The sequence below is a fragment of the Aotus nancymaae genome, unplaced genomic scaffold (genome assembly GCF_030222135.1).
Source record: "Aotus nancymaae isolate 86718 unplaced genomic scaffold, 86718_ANA_hifiasm-v0.15.2.pri h1tg000065l, whole genome shotgun sequence".
NCBI lineage: Eukaryota > Metazoa > Chordata > Mammalia > Primates > Aotidae > Aotus > Aotus nancymaae.
In genome coordinates, this window is record NW_026988480.1 from 9,758,996 (window position 1) to 9,785,863 (window position 26,868).

Below are 26,868 nucleotides of genomic sequence, written 5' to 3' on the forward strand. Positions count from 1 at the left end.
CTCGGTTATCTGTGGCACAGCATGCTGCACATAGCAATCAATGTTTACTAAATGAACTGCTCTGTATCACTCTGAAATTCTAAAAGCTAATTAAACATCAACTCTATTTTTAGCTTACTTTTCTCAGCCATCAAAGGAACAAACTGGAGAGCCCTGGAAGGTCAGGACAATGTGTGGGAACGCTGTCATAACTCACTGCGCTGTTAATGACAGCAGGTTGTCAGAGAAAGGCAAGAGCTAAGTAGTTGACGTTCTGCCACATTTTTGAACTTCTAAATTGACTTTTTAACTATTTAACTCAAGTTCATTTCCAAAAACGGTATTAGCAATTTGCAAACATCAATGGTAAATGGGAGAGAAGTTTCACACTTTCTTCCCATTTATTTATGTTTTGTTTTTAATTCTCCTTTAATTACGTTTAGATCTCACATTAAAATACATCTCACTGAGCGTGGTGGCTCATGCCTGTAATTCCAGCACTTTGGGAGGCCAAGGCAGGTAGATTACTTGAGTTCAAGAGTTTGAGACCAGGCTGGACAACATGGTGAAACCTGGTCTCTACTAAAAATACAAAAATTAGGTGAACGTAGTGGCACACACTTCTAATCCCAGCTACGTGGGAGGTTGCAACGGGAGGATCGCTTGAACCCAGGAGGCAGAGGTTGCAGTGAGCTGAGATCATGCCACTGCACTCCAGCCTAGGCAACAGAGTGAGACTCTATCTCAAAAAAAAAAAAAATTAATTTAATTTAATTAGGCCAGGCACAGTGGCTCATGCCTGTAATCCCAGCACTTTATGAGGCTGAGGCAAGTGGATTACATGAGGTCAGGAATTCGAGACCAGCCTGGCCAACATGGTGAAACCCTGTCTCTACTAAAAATACAAAAATTAGCCTGGCATGGTGGCACACACCTGTAGTCCCAGCTACTCAGGAGGCTGAGGCAGTAGAATCGCTTAAATCTGGGAGGCAGAGGTTGCAGTGAGTTGAGATCATGCCACTGCACTCCAGCCTGGGCAACAGAACGAGACTCTGTCTCAAAACGAAAAACAAACAACAAAACAAAACAAAAAATCCCAAAAAACCCAGTAAAGTACATCTCTCAATAACTTTTGCCACTGTGAAAAGTTATACTATAAAACTTACACAGACAATGGCATTTTTAAGTGGGAATCTAACTCAAATGCCACACTTGAAAGATAAAATTGGGCTAGGGGCAGTGGCTCTTATCTGTAATCCTAACACTTTGGGAGGCTGAGGTGGAAGGATCACTAGAGGCCAGGAGTTCAAGACCAGCCTGATCAACAAGTGAAACCCCATCTCTACTAAAAATACAAAAGTTAGCCGGGCACGGTGGTACACACCTGCAATCCCAGCTTGGGAGGCTGAGGCATGAGAATCACTTGAACCTGGGAGGTGGAGGTTACAGTGAGCTGAGATTGCACCACTGCAGTCCAGCCTGGATGACAGTAAGACTCTGTCTCAAAAAATAAAAATAATAGGCCGGGCGCGGTGGCTCACGTCTATAATCCCAGCACTTTGGGAGGCCGAGGCAGGTGGATCACGAGGTCAAGAGATCAAGAGCATCCTGGTCAACAAGGTGAAACCCTGTCTCTACTAAAAATACAAAAATTAGCTGGGCATGGTGGTGCGCGCCTGTAGTCCCAGCTACTCGGGAGGCTGAGGCAGGAGAATTGCTTGAACCCAGGAGGCGGAGGTTGCGGTGAGCCGAGATTGCGCCATTGCACTCCAGCCTCGGTAACAACAGCGAAACTCTGTCTCAAAAAAAAAAAAAATAAAATAAAATAATAAAAATAATAATTAAAAAAAACAAACAACAGCAACAAAAAAATTGAGGGCAAGAATTTCTCATTAAGCAAGAGTTTCTAATTGTTTCTAATTAGGCAAATGAGCGGGCCTCACTGTTGGGACTCACTGTCTAGACCTTTCCACACCCTGGTTCTAGTGTTTTGCAATATACACCCATATCTACCTTGCCACCCCAACCTATGACTCTTCTGCAAGAGTCAGTGGAAAAAGCCTCCCTAGGAACCTTCTTACTAGAAGACGCTGGGCTGCCACTACCTCCTACCCTGACTGGACCCATTCAGGAATATTATAACATGAGGTTGGTACCTCATTCTACAGGTCTGCAGATTTAGTGTCAAAGAACCTCACTATAGAATGTGAGTGAAGAGAAATGTGTATTCAATACATCTCATCCGGGCATGGTGGCTCACTGCTGTAATCCCAGCACTCTGGAAGTGTAAAATAAATAAAATAAAGTTCTCATATTAGAACTCTCAACCCTTTCCCAAGAGAAATTGGGTCTATGGTACAGCCTGGTACAAATTAAGATGAGCATCCGGGGATTTACCTGGAACCTGGCCCCTAATTAAAAGGTTATTTCCGGCCGGGCACAGTGGTTCATGCCTGTAATCCCAGCACTTCGGGAGGCTGAGGTGGGCAGATCACCTGAAGTCAGGAGTTTGAGACCAGCCTGGCCAACATGGTGAAACCTCGTCTCTATTAAAAATACAAAAAACTAGCTGGGCATGGTGGCAGGTGCCTGTAATCCCAGCTACTCGGGAGGCTGAGGCAGGAGAATTGCTTGAACCCAGGAGGCAGAGGTTGCAGTGAGCCAAGATTGTGCCACTTTACTCCAGCCTGGACAAAAGAACAAAACTCTGTCTCCAAAAAAAAAAAAAAAAAGACTCTGTTCCCTGCCCCCCCCAAATTAATTAAAATAAAAAATCACTAGCCCCTTCATCTCAACAATATTTTTATTGTATACATAACAAGTTCTGTCATGCTGCACTTGAAAGATAAAACTGAGGGCAACAGTGTGTCCATAACATCTGATGGTAAATCCTGACACTCGGGGGCTATTGAAGAGTTTTGTGTCTGTAGAGTCTCTCTTAACTGGCAAGAGTCTACTTGTTAATTATCTTTCCCTATTATTCAGGGACCAGGAGAATTTCTGAGAAGTAAGGATAGAGGTGCCCTAAGCCAGAATTTCCCAAACTTTTAGAAAACGGTCATAAAAGGCCAACTCAGTGCAAACTATAGCATATACTCCACTTTATTAAAAAACTCAGAGCAGACAAAACCCCCTGCTTGCACTGCAGACCAAATTGGCTGACCATCCAGGTGATCAGCTGGGAGAGTGTTTTCAGGGTGGCATCACAAGTGCCCTTTGAGAATGAATGGCTTTGCCAGTGGCTCCTGCCCTCCATCGCTGCCCCCTACCTGGAGCTTTTCCAACAAGAGACAGAACAAGTTCTGACAGAAGCACCAAGGGCTATGTTCAAACATGGGTATGATCACTGCTCTGAGCCTGTTTCCCCAAGGAGAGGGAGAAACTGTGTCTAAATCCACAGGGAGGTGGGAAGGGCGGCTAAGCCGAGGCATGGGAAGAATCCTAGCTCTGGGGAAAAATGTCATGTGACACAGGACACCACCATACAATGCGTCCCTGACCCCAGTCTACACACTGGTCGGTCGAGTCACTAGGTGGCCACTCAGCCTGTCCCCTTCTACTGCCTCATTCCTAAGCTGGCAAACAGTTCTTGTGGACCCAAACATCCCCCCATAGAGTCCTCACTTCTTAGTTTGCAAATTCCTGCACTAGATGCTACGCTGGTTCCTTAGGGCAGTCTTCACCACTAACTCCTGTGTGTTCCTGGTCTTCTTGCTTGACCTCTCAGTTTCTGAATTTATCTTATTACCAGAGAGTTTGGCAGCTACTCATCTCAAAAGATTGCTAATAAGCCCACTCGGAGCATAGTAAGGTCCAGGCACTACTTTAAGGAGTTCATTCAATTTTGAAACCACCTGAGGAGGTAGGTACCATCACCCCTGCCTTACATGAGGTGACTGAGGATAGAGAGGTTAAGCAACTAGCCCAAGGTCACACAGCCAGTAATAGCGAGCTGGGATTCCAATCCAGGGACAGTGGCTCCAGAGTCCAGGCTCTCTGAAGTTCAAATGAGATGACGGATCTTGAAGTGTTCTACAAACTGTCTAGCGGTCACACTTGACCTGCTGTTTTCTTGAAGACCTGCATGCATCAAGGGTGAGAGTTCAAGACCAATTTTCCTACAGATCCAAATGTTTAACAAGTTTACACCACTTCCATTTTTTTGCATCTGAAGATGTTATTGTGATTTTTACGTCACACTATTTCAAATCCACAGGATTAAAATGTACCTTCCTCCTGAAAAGTGGAGACTACTCCCTGACTCTCTCTCAGTGGTTCCAAAGGGCTCCTGGCCAGAAAGGCCAGAAGTTTTCCTTCCTCAAAGGATTTCAGGAAGCTTTAGGGCCACTTCTGTATGTTTTAGTTTCTTGGTTTATAAAGTCTTTCTGTCCTCTTACCCACACCATGATGTTGCTGAATCTGTAACCACAAACCTCACTGAGTGAAATATACAGTGAGACCTTGTGGTGGCCTGGGAAGAACTATGGAGGTAGGATCCCCAGATTCTGGCTCTGCCTTAGTCATTAATGAGATGGGAAATTACTGGGGATGTTGACAGTGCTTAGGGTTTCTCACCCTTCAAAGACTATGCTGTGTTGGGATCACCTAGGTATGGCCCCTCTTGATACTAGTCTGAAGAGGGAGAGGAGAGCTTTAGAGCTCCCTGGTTATACTAATGTGTAGAGTGGGGACGAGGAGCTGGGACAATGCAGGTTCTGGCAGGAGAGGGAGAGCTGGTCACTGTACTTGCTCCTCTCCTGTTCAAATGTTTTGCCACTTGTAGAAAATGAGCACTCCAGCCAGGCCCAGTGACTCATAGCTGTAATCCCAGCACTTTGGGAGGCCAAGGTGGGAGGGATCACAAAGTCGGGAGTTCAAGACCAGCCAGGCTGACATGGTGAAACCCTGTCTCTACTAAGAATACAAAAATTAGCCAGGCGTGGTGGTGCACGCCTGTAGTCTCAGCTACTTGGGAGGCTGAGGCAAGAGAATCGCTTGAATCTAGGAGGTAAATGTTGCAGTGAGTCGAGATCACACCACTGCACTCCAGCCTGGGTGACAGAGCAAGATTCCATCTCACACACACACAAAAAAAAAAGAAGAAAAAAGAAAAAAAAATGAGCATTCCACAGCTCCCCTACCCTGCCTAAATGCAGAGGGAGGTTTTCCTCTGAAGAGGTGGCTTCCAGTTGCAGGTCCCTGCACTCTCTATCAGGGAGTAGCAAGTCTACCAGCTGAAGAGTTTGGCCTAATCAGAGTACCTGAAGGGGACCCCACAGGTCTAGAAGTCTCTGGGGGCAGTGAGCACAGGGGGCTGGAGAGGCTCAGGGCAGACAGGCTGTGATAGGACTGGGGGTGACAGTGGGGAGGATCTCTATGCTAAGGGGTGAGCAGTAGGGAAGAAGCTCTAAGACCTCCTGGGGACACTGCAAAGAGAGGCCACTTCTTGGGAGCACAAAGTTGTCATCACTGAATGAAAAAACAGGGTTCAATTAATGCCCAGTCTACAATCCAAACTGGCCCTAATCAATAAAATTCAAGAGGATTTCTCTAAATTCTCTTCCTAAATCTGCTAAAGGGCTGGTATAATGTAAAGGAAACCCTATACCATCTAGGAGTGTTTTTGAAATCAAGACAAAAAACAATTACACACCATCAACGCCAATTCCAAAGTCGATGATGTTTGATGTTTACTTGATTAATGCTTCATCCCCTAGACATAACTTGGTAATGCCTATAGAGACTGTCTGCACCATTCCCCAAAAGTGCCTGGAGGAGGCTAATTCTATATCCACCCCAACAGCAGTATTAGACAGGTAAGGGATCATCAATTTCATCAGCATGCACAGTGTCTATTGTGAACACCCTGGCCACGTAAAAATTAGTCACATCATCATTTCTTTAGTACAGGTTAGCAGCACAGTGACGTAAAGCAGATTAACTCTGCAAAGCAACTACAGGTGAGAGCCCAGCCACAACACCTGCCTCACTTCAGAAGAAGGAGGGGGTGCTGGTGGGACTACCTTTTGGCATCAGTGACAAAACCCCAATTGTGCTCCACACATGCACCTCCCAAAGGCCCTGACCTCCTGACGCTGTGGGAATGCCTTCCAAAGTTTCCTCAGTGTGATCACCAGCAATTACAAATCAGGAGACCCAAACTGCACAACTTGCTCTGGAATTCGTCCCCTAACGGACATGGCCTCCGGTCAAGGGCAGGCCACACCGGGCTTCAGAAAAGGGCGGCTGTGTCAGCAGTTCCTGAGCAAGGCCTCGTGGACGTGCCTCACTGAAGGCAGTGCTTGCTGCAATGAGATTTGGAAACCTGAAGCCAAAAGAGCTATACTCTGAAGTGCTTCTGATCCACCTGCCCCAGGTGGACAAGCTTTTTCCCTGTGCCACAAACCTTTCTGTCCAAAATTTTATTTTCAAATTTTGAGACTTAGACAATCTGGCTGAAAAAGTAAGATAAAAATAACTTGCCCAAAACACACTAGGCTGCAATACCGATAAATTTCAAGTGATCAGAACGAAAGGAAACTTAAGAGCCTTTCCCTCCTGCCTGGACATCCTGGCTACCACAGGTCGTGGCACAGCGAGAGGAGCTCAAGCAACGCAGCTGACTGCTCTCAGACCCTCACCAAGTTTGTCTGTGGATGAGATAATGTCAGCGGGCACGGAGGAGTCCAGATCAGCATCCAAAATCCCCAGGGGGTCCAGCTGTGCTACATGGTGCCCTCGTATCTATGAGTGGGCCAACGATGAGAGGGAAGGACACACACAAAAGGACAGGAGAAAAAAAAGAGGGAAGGGGTAAAAAAAAGTAAAATTACATTAAAATTAGCATTTACAGCTTAATTCTCACCCACGTTTGAAGAAACAGTTACTGGAGCATCATCAAAATTTACACAACTAATTCCGAGAGGATCAAGTTTTGCAATGTGGTGACCCCTGACCTGGAAGCAATAACACAAGTAAGTCATTAAGCAGATCCAGTGAGCTGTGCGGAGGGTTAAAAGACGTTATGCAAACCTTTCCCAAAGAGGAACACGCACCAATAAACCCATATGACAAAATTAGTTTTTAAAAGTCTTGGAATAACTTATTTCAAAAGCACTACTGTGCATAAATGTAATTTTATAAAAAAGAGATTAACTCAGGTTATGATAAACTTGGGAATCTGAAAGGACGAGTGTCTTGGGATCTTTACAGTTTCCATGGATAAACAGAAATGAGATATGCTACGCAATTCTTACTCCAATGTGAAGCCTGCCTCAGCTCAGAACACAAACGTTTTGCTAATGTGTCAGGTACAGTGTCACGTGCCTGTAGTCCTGGCTACTTAGGAGGCTGAGGCAGGAGGATCTCTTGAGCCTAGGAGTTTGAGGCTAAACTGGGTAACACAGTGAGACCCCATCTCAATTTAGAATAAATAAATACATTTTAAAGAAAAATTTTCCTAAGAAGGAAAATGAAGGCTTAAGTGTTGGCCTTAATTGGGGAGGTAAGATGTGCAGATAAGATGTCAGATTACTAAGAAGGTTTGCCTTTATTATATACCCGTGAGGAGTGAGGGCTCTGGTTCTGGTGCTCCTGAGTAGGTCAGCACACAGTAGTCAGAACAAAAAAAACGCTGCTACCCCACAGACTTAAAACATCTGATGTGAACTATTTAAAAATCAAAAGGAGAAAGAAAATCCCTTCCAATTTAAGAGTCTTTCACAATTTCTTGCTAGCAATTTGAGAAGGGAGCAGTTGCTGGTAAGTCACTGCAAGATCAAGCTGAAGTTGTTACTGAGGCCAACTACGTGCAGGCAGTGATACAGAAACACCACTAGGCCTCCTCCTTATGCAAATATTCATGTGGATAGCACTTTAGAGTAAAAGATTATGGCATTTACAAAACGCCGTGCACCTCCTTTCTAAGGCAGAATACACTTGCCCCAGGGAGAGGGTCTTACTTGCCAGGCCATGGCATGAAGGGCCAGAGACCCAGGGCCTCCCCTGATGTTGCCCCGTTACAACACCTGCACTGCTGCCCTGCTGGCAGAGGAAATGGCCCATGCCACCAGAAACCAAAGCAAGAGAGAGAAAAGATAGCCCAGGGACATGAGTCCCCTTGTTGCCACCAAAGCAGCGACACAAGAACAAGTAGCAGGGTATTGGACGCCCATGGGAGCTTCCAGAAGGCAGGCACCGGGCTCACTTGTCTCTACCTGTCCTCCTTAGACTATCACAGATGAAGTCTTAAGGTCTGAACTCTGGGGTCTCCCCATGTATCAGGTGGACATCCTAGAAAAACTTTGGTTACTGTGCTCTGGGAAAGGACAGGGAGGAAAAGCCCCGTCCTGCTTGACACTTGCCTAATGAGACTGGCCACCAACTGCAATGCTTTTGGAGAGTTCCCCTGCCCCTCATCGCTCTCTGTAGGCTCAGCTGTACCCTCAGCTGCCTCTCCCTGCCTCCATGTCCCCAAACTCTACAGGTTTTCTTCTCTTACAGTATTCAGTTGTTAGCAACTGAGAAGGGTGCATCAACTACCTACCCTTCCCAGCCACTGCTCACTGGCGGATGGGCACTTCTCCTTGATGCCCAGGTAATAACTTGGTTTCCCTGCCCACAATTATTTCCTGCCAACTTAGGAAAAGAAATAAGGAGCCCTTTATGGGGCAGGCATTAGTGGTGCCAGATTTGCTCAAATAGGGCTAGTCTGGTTCCTCTTCTCCTGTATATTTGCTTTCTTAGCCTCCCAAAGCACCTTGTGTTTGAGGAGGTATAAGTTAAATGACAACGTACACTCAGAAAGGCCAGAGGGCCCATGAGGCACAACCCAAGGAACACTGCACCCTTTCCTGTGTGGACAGTCAGCGCCCGGCTTACCTGATACGCCCTGATGAGAGACTGCACCGCCAGGTGGTCCTCCACGAGCTTGTCCACGTTGGGCTGTGCTTCCACCAGGGACTGTGCATGGGCCACAGCAGCCAGGGAGCCTCGGCTCAGGGGAAGGGGACTCTGGTAGGCAGTGCCCGGTGGGGCTCCAGCATTCGTGTTGCGAAAAAAAATGTCCCATGACTAAAGACAAAGAAGGTACAGGGTTACCTCACTGCTCCTCTAAGTCCAGGATGCATCTGTGGCCACAGAGAACTCTTTGTGAAGGCAAGGCAAGTCTACCATAGGCTGGTTGAGCCAGCTTCCTCCTGCTCTGGACAGTGCAGTCTCTGTTCCCAAATGGTAGGTTTCTCTCAGAGTTCAGGCCCCCTGCTTTCCACTCCTTTTGTCTTCAGAATGCACTTTCTGACCCCCACAGCTATAACACAAATGCCCTGTGGCCGCCTTCCATCAACAAACACACCCCAAAGGCCCAATGCCAAACAGCTCTCCTCAGCTCCCATACACTGGGCCTGGGGACACACTCAGGAAGTAGGTCAATGGAGACGTTTACTGTCTCAGCCTTCTCCCCAGGCTCCAGCACCTGGGAGGTGATGCTCTTGACCTTCTGTCTATAGGTCTGCAAATCCTACTGGTTCTTCTGTGGGATGCCAGATGCTCACACCGCATCAGGCACCTCCCTCAAGACCCCAGAGGCTCAGCACAGCCTGTGAAGAGCCCAAGGTCACCTTGCTCACATCCTTTCACTTCCCTGGACACAAAGCAGAACTTGATCCTTTGTAAGAGGCAGCACTAACCCCATAGAGAAATAATCTCATTGCTACTTCAGGGGGCACTCAGGAGCTAACATCTCAAGGTGTGGGGTCAGATATCAAAATTCAAATCTGATCTCTGTATTGGGGATCGAAATTCAAATTCAAGATGTAAGCTCTTAGCGAGTTACCTTTCTGTGTTGTTTTCTCATCTATGAGAATAGAAATATATACGTTCTTCATAGGTATGCTGTAAAGACTAAATAGCGTAAAGGTATTAGCACACAGTTTAGCAGGTAGCAAGTACTTCACAAAAGTCAGGTGTTAGTATCAGTTTGAAATTCTTTAGTGCTACTATAAATTAATTTACTTATATTCCTACTATTGTTGGTTATTTCATGCCTGAATTATTTGATTTACAGTTTGCAGAGATACTGTGAACTCTAATAGTTTATTCATCTCATACAAAGATGCAAGATTTTTAAATATTTAAGAGATCAGACACACTAAGATTTCACAAAAGTTCATTGTAAAAAGAAAAGAAAAGCACAAACACCCATTTTATTTATTTTTATTTCTTTATTTTTTTTTGAGATGAAGTCTCACTCTGTTGCCCAGACTGGAATACAGTGGCATGATCTCGGCTCACTGCAACCTCCATCTACCAAGTTCAAGTGATTCTCCTGCCTCAGCCTCCTAAGTAGCTGGGATTACAAATGCATGCCACCATGTTTGGTTAATTTTTGTATTTTTAGTAGAGATGGGGTTTCACCAAATTGGCCAGGCTGGTCTCAAACTCCTGACCGCAAATGATCCACTCACCTTGGCCTCCCAAAGTGCTGGGATTACAGGCGTGAGCCACTGTACCAGCAAAACACCAGTTTAAAAAAAAGCAAAACACTGTTTTTCTTTTCTGCAATACATTCTCCAGTTTCTAAAATTCTTCCATCAATAAACTCTGATTAGACTGTCTTGAAAAACTTGGAAACGCAAAGGCAAAACTTTATGAGACTTTTGCATTCTCCTTCTAACAAGATGCCACCCAGACGTGCTTCTTGTCTGGGATATGGGTGGATACCAAATGGGTCTGTCTGGGTCTGGAGACCAGACGGTAGAGATGGCTACAGAAACCATGTTGGTCCTTAAGGTCTTCTGGTTTTTTCAGACAGGTTCTTTTATAATGCGGGCTAGGGCATGGATGTATGTCACTCAGATGGTCCCACTACCAAGAGCACTGCTGTGTACTGCTGCTAGACACAAGCTAGAAAACACACTATGATAACGCACAGACCTGGACCATCTGCTAATGCAGGGGAGTCTGCTCTCTCAGTGAAAACTGTTTTGTGGAATACATTTTTTTCCCTTTCCTTTTTTTTTTCTTTTTTTAATAGAATATTTAAAACATTCTATAATAAGCATTTTTTTTTTTTAGTATTCAGAAAAAATAATTTAAAGAAAACCACCATGTGATTGCACAGTATTGTGAATATACTAAAAACCATTGTAGCTGGGTGCAGTGGCAGGTGCCTGTAGTCCCAGCCACTTGGGAAGCTGAGGCAGGAAGATCACTTAAGCCTAGGAATTCAAGGCCAGCCTGGGCAATACAGCAAGATCCCATCTGTTAAAAACAAAACTCAACTGAATAGTACACTTAAAAATGGCTTACTTTTATTTTTAAGAAACAGGGTCTTGTTGCCCAGGTTGGTCTCAAACTCCCAGTCTCAAGCAATCCTCTTGCCTCAGTCTCCCAAAGTGCTGGGAATCCAGTTGTGAGTCACCAGGACTCAGCCAAATGATGACATTTATGTTAAGTGAATTATATTTTAAAATGTTTTTACAAGTCAAACTATTTGAGGTTTTACTGTTTTTGCCTTTCTGGTTAATTTCTGGTGTACTAACTGATGTAGAAGAGAGATTTGGGGTTCTCTTCTGGCACCTTCCATAAAACCTATTGTAGGAGCATCTTACACAAATGTAACTCAACAATCAGGAACGTGAAAAAAGAAGACTGCAAACTTTCCTTTTCTTCCTTTTTTCTGTTTTGAGACAGGGTCTGGCTCTGTTGACCAGGCTGGAGTAGAGTGGCATGATCTCGGCTCACTGTAACCTCCACTTCCAGGGCTCAAGTGATTCTCCTGCTTCAGCCTCCTGAGTAGCTGGGACCACAGGCACGTACCACCACACATGCTAATTTTTTTATTAAATACTTTCGGTGGAGATGCAGTTTCACATGTTGCCCAGGCTGTTCTTGAACTCCTGAGCTCAAGTGATCTGCCCATCTCAGCCTCCCAAAGTGCTAGGATTATAGGCGTAAGTCACCACGCCAGGCCTAAACTTTCCTCTTCAGCAGATGCTATCAAAATGTTTGCTAAAGACATCCACAGTTTGGAATCTCCAAAGAGATTCTCTCGATCTTCTTCTATTAAATTGGTTCTCAAGAAAACTTAGTGTTTTCCTGTAACATGAGAAAGGCAGTATTTCCACCAGAGAAAAAAACTGACTTACTCTTACGAGAGAAAACAGAGAATGCCTCAGCATCAACTCCCTAGGCAAAGTAAAGGCTGCCTCCCACTCAGTCCATGACTGGTTTTGTTAAGGACACAGGGATCTAAAAGCTGGCTGTGCACAAACACACTGGACACTCTCAGGTACTTCTGACTTCATAGAGCTTTTCCAGCAGGCCTGAGAGCTCCCTCCATTCTAGAAGCAGAGATGACTGGGGGCCACACACATTGGCCATCCATCCTCATTCTGAAAGCAGAGATGACCAATGACGAACTCCTTGGCCTCTACCCAGGCCTCCAATAATGAGGACCTGACCTAAAAGGAGAAGCCCCTCTAATATGGCAGGAAAGTGGGCAGAAGTCCATCTGGCTGTATCACACCCCTGTACAGCAAGAACTAACAGCAAGCTGCCACTGTCACATAAAACCTAATCAGGCTGGGTGCGGTGGCTCACGCCTGTAATCCCAGCACTTTGGGAGGCTGAGGTGGGCAGATCACCTGAGGTCTGGAGTTCAAGACTAGTCTAGCCAACATGGTGAAATCCTGTCTCTACTAAAAATGCAAAAATTAGCTGGACGTGGTGGTGCAGGCCAATAGTCCCAGCTACTTGGGAGGTTGGGGCATGAGAATCACTTGGATCTGAGGCAGAGGTTGCGGTGAGCTGAAATCAAGCCATTGTATTCCAGCCTGGGCGAGAGAGTGAGACCCTGTCTCAAAAAAAAAAAAACAAAACCAAAAACCAAAAAACCTAATCAAAGTTTTTCTTTACCCCAAACTTGCTCCAGTGCTAGAATCTCTACCCTCATACCATGTGACCCACACCCCAAGTCTAGCTGTGGACACTTACGTAGGTCCCTGGGGCCACAATAAAGTTCATGGATAGGGTACGATCCTTAAACCCAGTAAGCACTGGAGAGCAGCACAACCCAAACTTTATTAAACCCTTAAAACATATTGTCTTTCAGAAACACAGGGCAAAGTCACGCACAAGCAAGACCTTGGATCGAGTCTCTCCAGCTGTACAGACAGCCTCCTTTATCGGAGACAATAGCCACTTTTCAATCCAGAGCTAAAAGTCACAGAAAATCACAAGTTTATTTCTTTTCAATAAAATTAGCTTTGAATAACAATTAAAACAGTAAAAAAAAAAAAAATAGTAATAGCAACAGTGATAGGAATAGCTAACTTTTACTGAGGCTCTCTGTGGGCTTTTCTGACTTACTTGAAGCACCTGGAATGTCAATCATATTCCCACTGGAGAGATGTGGGCTCAGGCAGAATTTATACACAGCAGTTACCAGGCAGGGTATTAATAAGGTTAACTGAATAATAGCAGAGCAATGCTTATATAAAGAACTCTGGTCACTCTAGTAATAGTGCCTCTTACCCTTGCTTAACCTTGCCAAAGAGAGCTGGGAGCTTCTGGGTTCAACAATAAAATGAAAGGAATTTCCACCCACTGATGCTCGGGATCATGAGGTCAAGGTGAAGGTCAGCTCTCTGGTCCTGAGAGCACAAAGGCTGCAGGACTCCTTCCAGCCTAGGCCCTGGAGAGAGGGCGATCATGATCATCGGGCCTCCTCTCTCTGACCTTCTTTTGTGCTTGGAATAAAACTCCAGGTGATTTTCAATTGGCTGAGGACAACTGCAAAGACGGAAATTCAGCTCATGCTGGAGGCAGTCAGAAAAAACTGGTTCATACCGGTACTGCTGAGCTGCTGGGAATCCCCAGGAAGGAAAATGCCCGGAATGCAACTCTGCATCCTTTCCCTTAAACATCTTATCCCATGCATCCCACTTCACTCTCCAGTCAGCTCAGCTCCCACACCACTGGGGGAGCACCCTGCCCCACCTTCAGACAAAGAGCCCACTCCTGTCTCCAGGACTGGGTGAGCCTGCACACCCAACAACAGCAAGCTCTCTCTGCACCAAGACCTGGAGGTATACTAAAAGGTTTTTGAATTTGAGTGATAGAATGTTTTGTATTGAGTGTAGTGACTGCATACATTTGGCAAAACCTACCGCACTAAACACTTAAAACAAGTGAATTTTAATGTATGTAAGTTAAACCTCAAAAGAGTTTATTCAAAAAGGCTTTGAAAATGAAGGTCATTTTTTTGGCCTGCAGGCTTCACCTCCCAAACAGATGTGGCAGCAGGAAGCAAGGCCTGCCCAAGTGCCAGAGCTCCTAGCCACCCACTGACCCCACCCCTCCCTGTATGAGTCACTAACGGGGCCACTTCCTTCCTGGCGGGGCCCAGATGCCACAGTCCATCCCCCACTCTTTCTACCTCCCTGTTGTCCTGCAACCCTGCATCTCTCTAACATCTTCCACTCCCCAAGGAGATGCCTCTTACCAACTCTTTGAACTACCCACCCCTGCCTCGTCCTCTGAACACCTGAATCTGGATCTGCCTTCCATGACTCCTGGGTTTAGGTTCCAGGGAAACTGCAGAGGCCTCCCTGCCCACCTGCTCCCATACCCCCACATCACGTTCCTTCCTTTCCTTGGGCCTGGCAGCTACCTTTCTTCCTCATGGGATGTTTGTCCTTTCTCTTCACATGGTCGCTTACCTTTGTCACTATCTGGGAGAGATTTCCCTGCTGATAATCCCAGCCTTTACTGTACATTCATCTCAACCTGAGATCTCTCCCTTGCTGTATGTCCCCATTCTGGGGGATAAATTAAGATGAGGTTGAGTCGTTGACCAGCCAGCACAAGGGGAAGCCCCTCCCAAATGAAGAGAAAGCTTCTAGAAGAGAGAGCCAGCGCATGTCCCATCTAATTCCCATGGAGCATGAAGAGACATCTGGATGGGACAGAAGGCCACTCACTGGAAGGTGGCACCTGGTGGCTGATGGCTCACTGAGAACCTGAGCTGAGTTGGGCAACCCCCGCTCCTTTTTTTTGGGAGACAGAGTCTTGTTCTGTTGCCCAGGCTGGAGTGCAGTGGCTCACTGCAGCCTCCACCTCCTGGGTTCAAGCAATTCTCCTGCTTCAGCCTCCTGAGTACCTGGGATTACAGGCAATCACCACCATGCCTAATTTTTTTTTTCTTTTTTTTGAGACGGAGTTTCGCTCTTGTTACCCAGGCTGGAGTGCAATGGCGCGATCTCAGCTCACTGCAACCTCCACCTCCTGGGTTCAGGCAATTCTCCTGCCTCAGCCTCCTGAGTAGCTGGAATTACAGGCACGCGCCACCATGCCCAGCTAATTTTTTGTATTTTTAGTAGAGACGGGGTTTCACCATGTTGACGAGGATGGTCTCGATCTCTTGACCTCGTGATCCACCTGCCTCAGCCTCCCAAAGTGCTGGGATTACAGGCGTGAGTCACTGCGCCTTTTTGTATTTTTAGTAGAGATGGGCTTTCACCATCTTGGCCAGGCTGTCTTGAAGTCCTGACCTTGTGATCCACCCACCTCAGCCTCCTAAAGGGTTGGGATTAGAGGCGTGAGCCACTGCGCCTGAACCCCAGCTCTCTTAATGAGTGAGAAAAATAAGCCTGTTGGTTTAAGCTACCTCAGCTGTGTTTTCTCTTTCTTCCAGCCAAATTTATTCCTCTTTATCCCTTGCTGTTGCCTGGATATCTTGAAACTACAGTCTGATGTGGGCAGGGGCAGTGACTTCTACTTCTGGAAACGTTCCAAGTGACAAAGCAGAAGTGAAAAGGAGAAAACACAGTAACTGGCCAACGGAGAAAATCAGACTTAAGAATACCACAATCTAATAAATAGCAAGCTACCATCAAAAACACAAAGACAAAAGTTTCCTATAGTAGTTTTTCACTCATGAGAAATGGAGGCAAAGTCAGACTTTGACTTCTTTATGAAGTAAGTGTGGTATTGGGCCCTGACTGTAGAATTTGGCTCAGGGTGGTGACATGGACTTCTGAGTCACAATGATGTACTGGGTGTGCCCTACTCCACCCCAAGGGGCAGGCCATTACTAGTGTCATTCACCTCTTCAATCTCTTAATTGGCTTCTGTTGCACAACTAATAATGTAAGGAAAATGTCTCTCCCTTTACCTTGCCTCAAATGTACAATCACACACAGTCAATTCTGACCAGCAATGATAACGTCACTGGTAAGAGGAAAAAGGTTAAAATGTTAAGGTAGGTTGGCAAGGCTGTAAATGACATTCAAGGGGCAAGAAGCTGCCAGAAAAGGTGAGCCAGAAGGAGTAAGGGGTCCTGGGCCAGGGGAGGGGTATGGGAAAGTACTGCTCCCGGAAGACCAGCTTCTGAGCCCTGCAAAGAGCTAAGGAATTCCGATGAAGTTCTTACCACACATAAGCATTTTCCTAAGAGTGTCAGATGTATGCAGGATGTACCATGTGAAAAAATGAATACTATTTTTTTTTTTGAGACAGAGTCTAGCTCTATTGCCTAGGCTGGAGTGCAGTGACATGATCTCGGCTCACTGCAAGCAACTACCACCACCCCCGACCCCCAGCCTGGTTTCAAGTAATTTTCCAGCCTCAGCTTCCCCAGTAGCTGGGATTACAGGCACCTGCCACCACACCTGGCTAATTTTTTATTTTTAGTAGAGATGGCTAAGAAACCAGGCTGGGAAGGTGGGCTGGGACCAGGCTGCAGATGAGTGAAAAAGAACATGGGAGATTAAGGAGAAAACCATGTTGGCCAGGCTGGTCTCAAACTCCTGACCTCAGGTGATCCACCTGCCTCAGCCTCCCAAAAAATGCTGGGATTACAGGCGTGAGCCACCATGCATGGCCAGTGAATACCATTATTTCTAAAAATCCAATAATTCTCATTCAATTCAACAAATATCTATTCACTATATGTGGCATACTATAAGGTTTATAAACAAGAAGATTACTAAGATGAGCTTACTCTCAATAAAAATGAGAAAAACAAGGAAACATGTAAATTCACAGAATGATTCAAGTGCTGAGAAACCAAGAGTAAGACGAGTGGGGTGGGAGAGGAAAGCAAGGCTGCTCTGAGGAGGGAGCCACGGTCTGAGCCCTAAACGTCATGGAAGGCCTGTGGAGCCTGAGGAGCAGAAAGAAGACATCTGGCCAAAGAGAACAGACAGTGGGAGCACCTGGCCAATACCTGTCCACCATGTGTGAGATCCATGGTACTGCCAGATGCAGGGTGTACAGATGGTTAAGAAACCAGGCTGGGCAGGTGGGCTGGGTCCAGGCTGCAGGTGAGTGAAAAAGAACAGAGGAGATTAAGGAGAAAACCATTAACCACCCCCAAGGGGAGCAAGCCCCTGACCAGGGTAGTGGCTGACCTTTGCCACCAAATGGCAACAGAGGGAGGGGTGGTTTGCAGGCAGGGAGCTTGTGTGCTCCCCCACCCCATCCACCGCCAACTTCCCATGAGTGGGTTTATGATCATCAACTTGTTGCTGAGATGACTTAAACATGATAGACTTCAGGAGTAAATAATTTTCACATTCTGGATGAAATGAAACCAGACCTCCTACGTAATTTTAGGTAACTAAAAGCACTTAGCTGTAATAAATGAAGCTGTTTTCCAGGCCAAAAGTCATTGCTCCCCTGTCTCCCACAAACTCAGAATTCTATGCAACCACAATGAGCTTTCCTCACAGTGACCTCAAAGGAAGCTCTTCAAAGGCTGGAAACACCTCGGTGCTCTCTACATGTGGCAGGTGCTCACCTAACCTTTATTGAATTAAATTAAGATGGTATTCAGCCTCCTTTCTGGGGGAACAGCCTGACAAGTTCCACCCTGGGAGAGTCCAAGTCCAGGGCTGCCCCTCACTGCTGAGGCGCTGACCTCAGCAGGTGCCACTCTCCCAACCCAGGAGCACTTGTCTGTTTCCACACGTCAACAGCTACAGGCAGCAGACTCTGCCCTTCCTGAGTCAGCAGTTGCAGCTGGGAGTCTCGAGGGCCAAGCTCCCGGCAAGTCCCTGGTTGTGAGGTTTCCAATAGGCAGGGCTTCCTATTTCTGAGGGCAGCAAATATACCAACTGACATCCCTTCTTCCAGCAGTAGCTGACACCCATCGTCATGTAAGATGGTGCTCTACAGCTCCCCAGTGCCCACTCACAGACCAGAAGTACTGACTGTGGCCACGTCCAGGGTCCCCCAGGTCCTAGATGTGCCTCCCATGGGCTGCATGAGGATTCGGGAAGTCACTTCAGCTCTCTGGTCTGTTTTCTTGTCCATAAAGTCTCAAACACAGGCTACTTAGGATGATGACCCTGCATTTGCACAGCTTTTTAAAATTTAAAAAGTCCTTGCACATATACTTGCATTTGTTCAAGAAGTTGATGAGGAACATGAGGAGAGTGTTACAACTCAGCTCAAGCTCTGTGACGATGGGTGGCTCAGGACTGACCAGACCGCTTCCTCTCATCTATCTATAGCCCCTACAGATGGCACTCCTACAGCTACCCTTCCTACTCCACCTCAGCCACAGAGAACAATCCCATCCCAGCCCAGCTCACCCACGTAGCCACCCTTGGTCAGCACATTAGTGCCACCTTGTCCAAATAATCTGGGGAGTGGGTGAGGCAGGCTCTGGTCTCCTTGCTGCATGGGGCCACACCCAGGCTCAAAGGCCATCACGCAGCTGATACAGCTGATAAAGTGATGAGGCCCAGCACTATCCACACAACCTCACTTACTAAGTTCTGAGACTAACAATGCTTTTTAATTGCTACAAATATGAACTACATGGCACAACATGACCAATGAACACCGGCGTATGGCTCCTTTCAGCTCATTCTAATCTAGTCAAGCTGATAAAAAGTCAGCTGCCCCCTGAGCATCCCGGGCACCATGTGACCAGCCAGCCTGGAGTTCAGCTGGCGCTGCTCTGAGGGGCAGGCTTCCCATCTCGGCCTCAGTGTACAGATCAACAACTCATTTCTTCCCTGCACACAAGACAGTGCAGGCCTGCACGACCTTTACCACTCCTTCCAAAGCTGCCCGTGAAATGGCCCTACACTTGTGGAAAAGAGCCTTTCCTGACAATATCCTAAGAACAAGATTTAAAACCCATATGTGTGACTGTCCTGAATGTCCAAACAGGGCACTCCCTTTTGGGGAGACTTGTGGATGGAATGCCCACCTCCAGAGCCTTTAGAAAGTGATTCCTGCTGTCGGGCTAAGGACAAGTCTTCAAAGAAAACATGCAGATGGTAGAGTTGGATCCTGGACCCTCCAACCATGCAGGCCTTGCTGAGACCTTGCCCAGGCCAGAGCACCACCTACCATCATTCTGCCTATGAAGCAAAAACAAAATAGGGTACTGAGATCCAGGCCTGCTGACCTGCCACTACAAACTGTATAATACTGAAGCCAGTTTAAGAACGTGCTTCTAGGCCGGGCGCGGTGGCTCACGCCTGTAATTCCAGCACTTTGGGAGGTCGAGAGCAGCCTGACCGAAATGGAGAAACCCAGTCTCTACTAAAAAATACAAAATTAGCTGGGAGTGCTGGTACATGCCTGTAATACAGCTACTCGGGAGGTGGAGGCAGGAGAATCGCTTGAACCCAGGAGGCGGAGGTTGTGGTGAGCCGAGATCATGCCATTGCACTCCAGCCTGGGCAACAAGACTAAAACTCCATTTCAAAAAAGAGAATGGGCTTCTATTTAGGTATTCTTCAATTAAGAAAACCACATGAACACATGCTCCACTATAGCAATGCTTAGTCATGATAGGTGACGGAATATTTCTTAACAATCTCTATTATCTTCTCTCTTTACAGGTATGTAAATAAAATATCAATAAACTTCCAAGATTAGCAAAGAACAGCTGCTTCAGCCCTGTCCTATGGAATCTACTGATATCAGAATGCTATTCGCTGGGACTCTGCACCAGACTGAAGGTGGCTGCTCTATCAGATCTTTATGGAAAGGGCTGTGGAGGGCTGTCCAGTGGCCACACCTTCTCCTCTCCCCATAAGGATGTGCAAGAAGCTGTCTGTGACTTGCTCTGACCAAGGTAATGGGGTAGGGAGTAGCAGTGTGTGGTCTGGACCTACGCCTCAGAGGCCCCACAGCCTCTCCTTTCCCTGTCTGGAGCTACTGAGACTTTTTGTGCAGGAATCACTCTGGCCTAGTGGACGACGGCAGGGCCCAGTAAACAGCCAGCACAAACTGCCAGACGCATCAGAGGCCTTCAGGACTTCTAGCCTGGTCTGAGCCTCAGCTCTAAGGGATCTGGCAGTGGGAGGAATACCGAAACCTAGCCAGCCCACAGAGTCACGAGGAACGCTACACTGGTGCCAAGTTTTGAGGTGGTTTGTTATACAAACATTCACGGAAACCAGAATTTTTACTGCATGAAAAGATGACATCCAAGATACTGTGACCACTTTCTCACACAGTCTTTCTGAATTCCCTCAGGAAATGAGAATAGTTAAAACTCTGCCCAGATCTGCACACAATGGCAATTTTATCAGCTCTCAGAATTGCAACAGTGGTTGTCTGCGGTCACCTGTGGTCGTCTGGTTGAGGCCTCACCTGAGGTCAACTATCGATCTCCTCTGTCTTCAATAACTATGCAACCCTATTTGGGGGAACCTCAGCCCAGCTATGCGAAGCATCTGCTACAGGTTTTCAGACCAAATACTGCCCGACTGACCACTCAAAGAGAGGGTTCTAAAGACTATCTCCTCACCTCACCATCCAATCATGGACATGAAGAGATATGAGGATCACAAAGCCCTCAGACCTCCCTCCAAGGGAGTCTTGGATGGGGAGGGGAGCCAGAGAATAGTAACCTAGAGACTAAAAAGACTATTTTTTATAACAAGATGACTTCATCTAAAAAAACTGATGTAACTTCTCACTACCACCCAGCTTTAGACTGCACGGGGATGCTGAGCTGCCTCTGCCTTACAAAGCATGACTCTTCCATTTCCTCAAAAGCAAGCACCTATGGCCATCTGTGCTTCAGAAAGGAACTCACTGGAACAATATACTCCTTTTCACTCTTGGAGTCTACTTTCTCATTAAGGTTTTTTTTTTTTTTGAGACAGAGTCTCGCTCTTGTTACCCAGGTTGGAGTGCGATGGCGGGATCTCGGCTCACCGCAACCTCCGCCTCCTGGGTTCAGGCAATTCTCCTGCCTCAGCCTCCTGAGTAGCTGAGATTACAGGCGTGCGCCACCGTGCCCAGCTAATTTTTTGTATTTTTAGTAGAGACAGAGTTTCACCATGTTGACCAGGATGGTCTCAATCTCTTGACCTCGTGATCCACCCGCCTTGGCCTCCCAAAATGCTGGGATTACAGGCTTGAGCCACCGCGTCCGGCCCCCATTAAGGTATTTTTGATCTCTCTTCCCTTTCCTTTAATTTCTGACATTAAACAATTTTTTTTTTTGGCTTAAAGTACAATACAAAAGGATAATAATTAAAAACATCTACCAAAAAAAAAAAAAAAATCTACCTGGCACACTGGCTCACACCTGTAATCCCAGAACTTTGGGAGGCCAAGGCAGGAAAATAGCTTAAAGCCAGGAGTTTGAGACCAGCCTAGGCAAAAAAAATGAGACCCTGTCTCTACAAAAAACTTAAAATGTTAGTCAGGCATGGGGGTGTGTACCTGTAGTCCCAGCTACTCAGAAAGCTGAGGTGTGCAGGGGTGGCAGGGAGTTGAATCACTTGAGCCCAGAAGTTTGAGGCTGCCATCATGGTGCCACTGCACTCCAGCCTGGGTAATGGAGACCCTATCTCAAAAAAAGAAAGCTCCAAAAGATGCAATGATCCTCATTTAGAGTAAGCCTCTCTCTTCCCACCAGCCTCAGTGACCTCTTATGCTTGCTGGCCTGGCCTCAGTCCGACCTGTTCTTGGTGATCCCAACTGCTCCTGTACCACATCCTCAAACCTGCTCTCCTTCTACCTGCTGAGGGGGTCCACGCTCCCACAGCACATAACAAAATAAACACACACTCCTTGGTTTAATCTTGGAACCTCTCCATTTACTCCACAACCCAAACTTTTGGTCTTTTCTTGGTGCGTCTGGCTCCTGGCCTTGAACCCTGCGTCCATCATCCTGCTGAGGGACTGTGAGCCCCTGTTGGGCTCCTTCACAGCACAGGCACCTGCCCTGGCCAGCACCTTCCTCACCTTCACAACTCAGCATAATGTACTTCCCTTCAGAAGCTCAGTGGGTTCTATTAGAATTTAAACTGTTTTAATTAATTTATTTGTTTTTCTTTTTAAGGGTGCAGGGAGAGACAGAGGAGAGGAGAGATGGGTGACGAGAGAGAGAGAGGAGAGAGCGAGCGAGCTAGAATGTTAACTTGTTTAAACTTATTTAATCATCCTGCTAGGATGACAGGGCAGGACTGCTTTTCCTCTTGCAGCCGCCACTCAGCACAGGCTTTGAACACAGCTGTCATGAGCTGCAAACTACCATACAAGTAAAGGTGGTGCTTCATGTTTCCTGTTGTTTCAAAGAGGTTAATTTTATCATGCTAAATAAACCATAAATGCAAACTGCTTAAGAATAAAACACTGTGCTAAAGTTGGAGAGGGCGCACTTAGTCATTTTAACTGATTTAATGCAAAAAGCCACAAGACCTGAGATTACTCTTAACACGTGAAGTTAAAGATCACCAGTGGTAGGGGGAGGGTGGAAGGGGAGTGAGGGTTAAAAAATTACCTATTGGGTACAATGTTCACTATCTGGGTGATGGGTACACTAGAAGCCCAATTCCCACAATTACTTAATGTACCCATGTTACAAACCCACACATGTACCTCCTGAATCTTCAAAAACAAAAAATCATCAAGGGGTAACTTCAAAGCTCATCGCTGAAACCCCATTTACGTAGACAGTTTATGTATACAGTCATCACTCCGTATCTGTGTGTTCTGCAGCCATGGATTCAACCAAACGTGGATTGAAAATAGTTGGGAAAAAACTGTCTGTACTGAACACGTACATTTTTTTTTCCTGTTATTATTCTCTAAACCAGGGATCCCCAACCCCTGGGGCATGGATCAGTACTGGTCAATGGCCTGTTAGGAGCGGGTTGCACAGCAGATGAGCAGTGAGCGAGAATTATTACCACCTGAACTCTGCCTCCTGTCACATCAGCAAAGGCATTAGATTCTTATAGTAGTGCCAACTGTATTGTGAACTGCGCACACGAGGGATCTAAGTTGCTTGCTCCTTATGAGAATCTAACTAATGCCTGATGATGTGGGGTGGAACAGTTAGTTTCACTGTGAAACCATCCTCCTCTGATCCCTCAATCTACGGAAAAAGTGTCTTCCACGAAACTGGTCCCTGGTGCCAAAAAGTTGAGGACTGCTACCCTAAACAATGAAGTATAACAACTATTTGCATAGCATTTACCTTGTATTAGGTATTATAAGTAATACAGAGATGATGTAGGGTATATGGGAGAATGTGCATAGTTTGTATTTCATTTTGTACAAGGGACATGAGTATCCTTGGATTTTAGTATCCTCAATGTGCCCTGGAACCAATCCCCCCACCAGATGCTGAGGAATGACTACATGTATTTTTGATAAGTCATTCATAAATCAATTACATAAAAGATTAAAATACTCAAAATGTATTCTAACCACCCAACTGGCATTGCCTAAAATGCCTTGTGAATTATTCCCAGAAATAAACAACTTGAGCAGCACCAAAGATTTTTCAACACAGCTATTCCTTGTCATGTGAACACAGCAGACCTCCACGTACCCCGCTGTGGGGAAGCCCCTTCACCGCACATGAAGCGGCTAGGAGGGTAACTTGGAACAGGGCTCCTGCCATTGGAGGAGCCCCAGGCCAGGACAGAACCATTACCACAGTCCTATTTTTCAAAGTGCAGCCAAAGCAGTTTCAACACTGCAGAGTGAAAAGGCCCACATAACCCCATAATGGGACAGTGGGTGTATCTGTGCTTTTCCTCCACTTAGTTTCACTCATAGAAAATACCAGCACTGTGTTCATAAGCATGGAAGGGGGAAGCAGAACAGTCTGGATAGAAGAGCAGTAAGGTCAGACTTAGTACTGGGCCAACAGCCTGCACCCGTAACTTGAACGCACAGAACCCTGCCCTCCTGCAGTGACCATATGTACACACTTTAGGAGCTGACAAGTGAAAAGTACAAGAAAAAAACATCAAGAAATGGGCATCAGGCCAGGCATGGTAGCTCATAGCTGTAATCCCAGCACTTTGGGAGGCCAAGGTGGGCAGATCACCTGAGGTCAAGAGTTCAAGACCAGCCTGGCCAAGATGGTGAAACCTCATATTTACTATAAATACAACAACTAGCCAGGCATGGTGGCGCACATCTGTAATCCCACTACCTGGGAGGCTAAGGCATGAGAATTGCTTGAACCTGGGAAGCGGAGGTTGCAGTGAGCCTAGATTTCACCACTGTACTCCAGACTGGGTGGGTGACAAAGTGAAACTCTGTCTCAAAAAAAAAAAAAAGAAAAGAAAAGAAATGGGCATCAGTTAACAAGAACAGGGAGGTATGTTTTAGGGAGGTGGGCAGGGCAGAGGAAGACACAGAGCAGAGGAAGAGCCCTGAGGTACAAAGCAAGCTGTGGGAAATCCAAATGGCCAGGAGGGTCTAAAGAAAAGCAGGGCCAATGATGGCACCCTCAAGGCAGCTGCTGGAGGCACTGTTGGGAGGAGAACAGGCCCCAGCTCCTTCCACTCCTGCAAGACTGAATCCTGGCTCTTCCTCAGCAGGGCCAGAAGCTGGCAGATGCATCACAAGGAACTTGGCACCACACTACAACTGTCGGTGGACACCGGTCCCTAAGAAACAAAATGAGATCAATACCCAGAATCACGGGGACTTAGCAGTTCTCAATTACCTGTTTGTCTTAACAAGGATAACTTAGTTTTGACTGTGTTTTAAAGACATAAATAAAAGTAAGATGTCACCATTTGACATGATCTCAAACATGCTGAGACCCTAATGAGGAAGGCTTCATATGCTGACAGCCCAGGCCACCGCTAAAGGTTCTTAAGAGGGGTTAGCGAGGAGCGCGGACCAGAACAGAGACCAAAGACTAGGACAGGACCAAAGGTAGGAACAAAAGGAAGTTGGCAGATGGGCCCAACACAGAGACAGACCCAGGTTAGCCAGTTAACCGGATACTGCTCTGGGAAGTGGGCTGAGGGTAAAAAAGGTACTTGCAGCTCTGATTTGCTCAAATATTTTAGCACAAATATAATTTTCACAAGTAACATTTTAAGAATAAAAGGTTTTTTTTTTAAGAGGCTGGGCATGGTGGCTCACGTCTATAATCCCAGCACTTTGGGAGGCCGAGGTGGGAGGATTGCTTGAGTCCAGGAGTTCAAGACCAGTATAGTTAACATAAAAAGACTCTGGCTCTATTTACTTTTTTAAATTTCTTTTTTAAGCTTTTTTTTTTTTTAATAAAGACACGGTCTCACCCATGTTGCCCAGGCTGGTCTCGAACTCCTGGGTTCAAGCAATCCTCCCGCCTCAGCCTCTCAGTGTCAGGATTACAGGCATGGCCCCTACTTATATTAAATTTTTTTTTTTTTTTTTTTTTTAGACGGAGTTTTGCTCGTTACCCAGGCTGGAGTGCAATGGCGCGATCTTGGCTCACCACAACCTCCGCCTCCTGGGTTCAGGCAATTCTCCTGCCTCAGCCTCCCGAGTAGCTGGAATTACAGGCATGCGCCACCATGCCCAGCTAATTTTTTGTATTAGTAGAGACAGGGTTTCACCATGTTGACCAGGATGGTCTCGATCTCTTGACCTCGTGATCCATCTGCCTCGGCCTCCCAAAGTGCTGGGATTACAGGCTTGAGCCACTGCGCCCAGCCCCAAAATTTTTTTTTAATTAAAAAATAAATAAAATTTAAAATAAAAATAAAGAATACAACAACCAATTATAAAGTAGAGGACAGGCGCGGTGGCTCATGCCTGTAATCCCAGTACGTTGGGAGGCTGAAGTGGGCAGATCATGAGGTCAGGAGTTCGAGGCTAGCCTGGCCAACATGGTGAAATGCTTTCTACTAAAAATACAAAAAAAAAATTAGCCAAGCATGGTGGTATGTGCCTGTAATCCCAGCTACTCAGGAGGCTGAGGCAGGAGAATCGCTTAAACCCAGGAGGCAGAGGTTGCAGTGAGCCGAGATCATGCCATACTCCAGCCTGGGTGACAGAGCAAGACTTCGTCCAAAATAAATAAATAAATAAATAAAGTATAAAATCAAATGTAAAAGAGCAGCTTTAAGAGAAGAGTAAATATTTAAACATACACTGAGAATTAGATTCTATTAGAGAATCAGCCTGTTAATTTTGTTGGGCGTGGTTATGAAAACATTTACTTATCAGTTAGTTACACTAACTGATGCATTTATGCCAGAAATGACACAGGTCTGAAATTTGCCTTAAAATACTCGTGTCTACTCTTCAAACCCCAAACAAACCAACAAATAAAAAAGTTAGTGGGGCAGGGAACAGATTTTTAAAAGACTGGCAAAGGTAGACAGCTGTTGAAGCTGTGTGACCAGTCTCCTCATAAGGTTTATCATCTATTCTTCTCTGTTATGTATGCTTGGAAACACTATAAAACACAGCTTTAAAAATAACAATGGGGGCCAGGCATGGTGGCTCACACCTGTAATCCCAGCACTTTGGGAGGTCTAGGTGGGCAGAGCTCTTGAGGTCAGGAGTTCAAGACCAGCCTGACCAACACGGTAGAACCCTGTCTCTATTAAAATTACAAAAATTAGCCGGGCGTAGTGGCTCATGCCTATAATCCAGTGACTC

At 46.2% G+C, this 26,868-nt stretch overlaps 1 protein-coding gene across 5 annotated transcripts in view; it reads right to left on the reverse strand.

Moving 5' to 3' along the window:
• The window catches only part of OGDH (oxoglutarate dehydrogenase), a 470,461-nt gene that overhangs the window by 56,755 nt on the left and 386,838 nt on the right, over positions 1-26,868 (reverse strand). For 3 of the 5 annotated variants that reach the window (XM_064366720.1, XM_064366722.1, XM_064366719.1), the window contains exons 3-4: positions 8,860-9,051; positions 6,845-6,935 (exon numbers count right to left, since the gene is read on the reverse strand). In XM_064366720.1, the coding sequence (XP_064222790.1) occupies positions 6,845-6,935; positions 8,860-9,051 (283 nt within the window). Of the gene's footprint in view, positions 1-6,620; positions 6,724-6,844; positions 6,936-8,859; positions 9,052-26,868 lie in introns of all 5 variants that reach the window. The other 2 variants (XM_064366721.1, XM_064366723.1) reach the window with 1 other exon arrangement.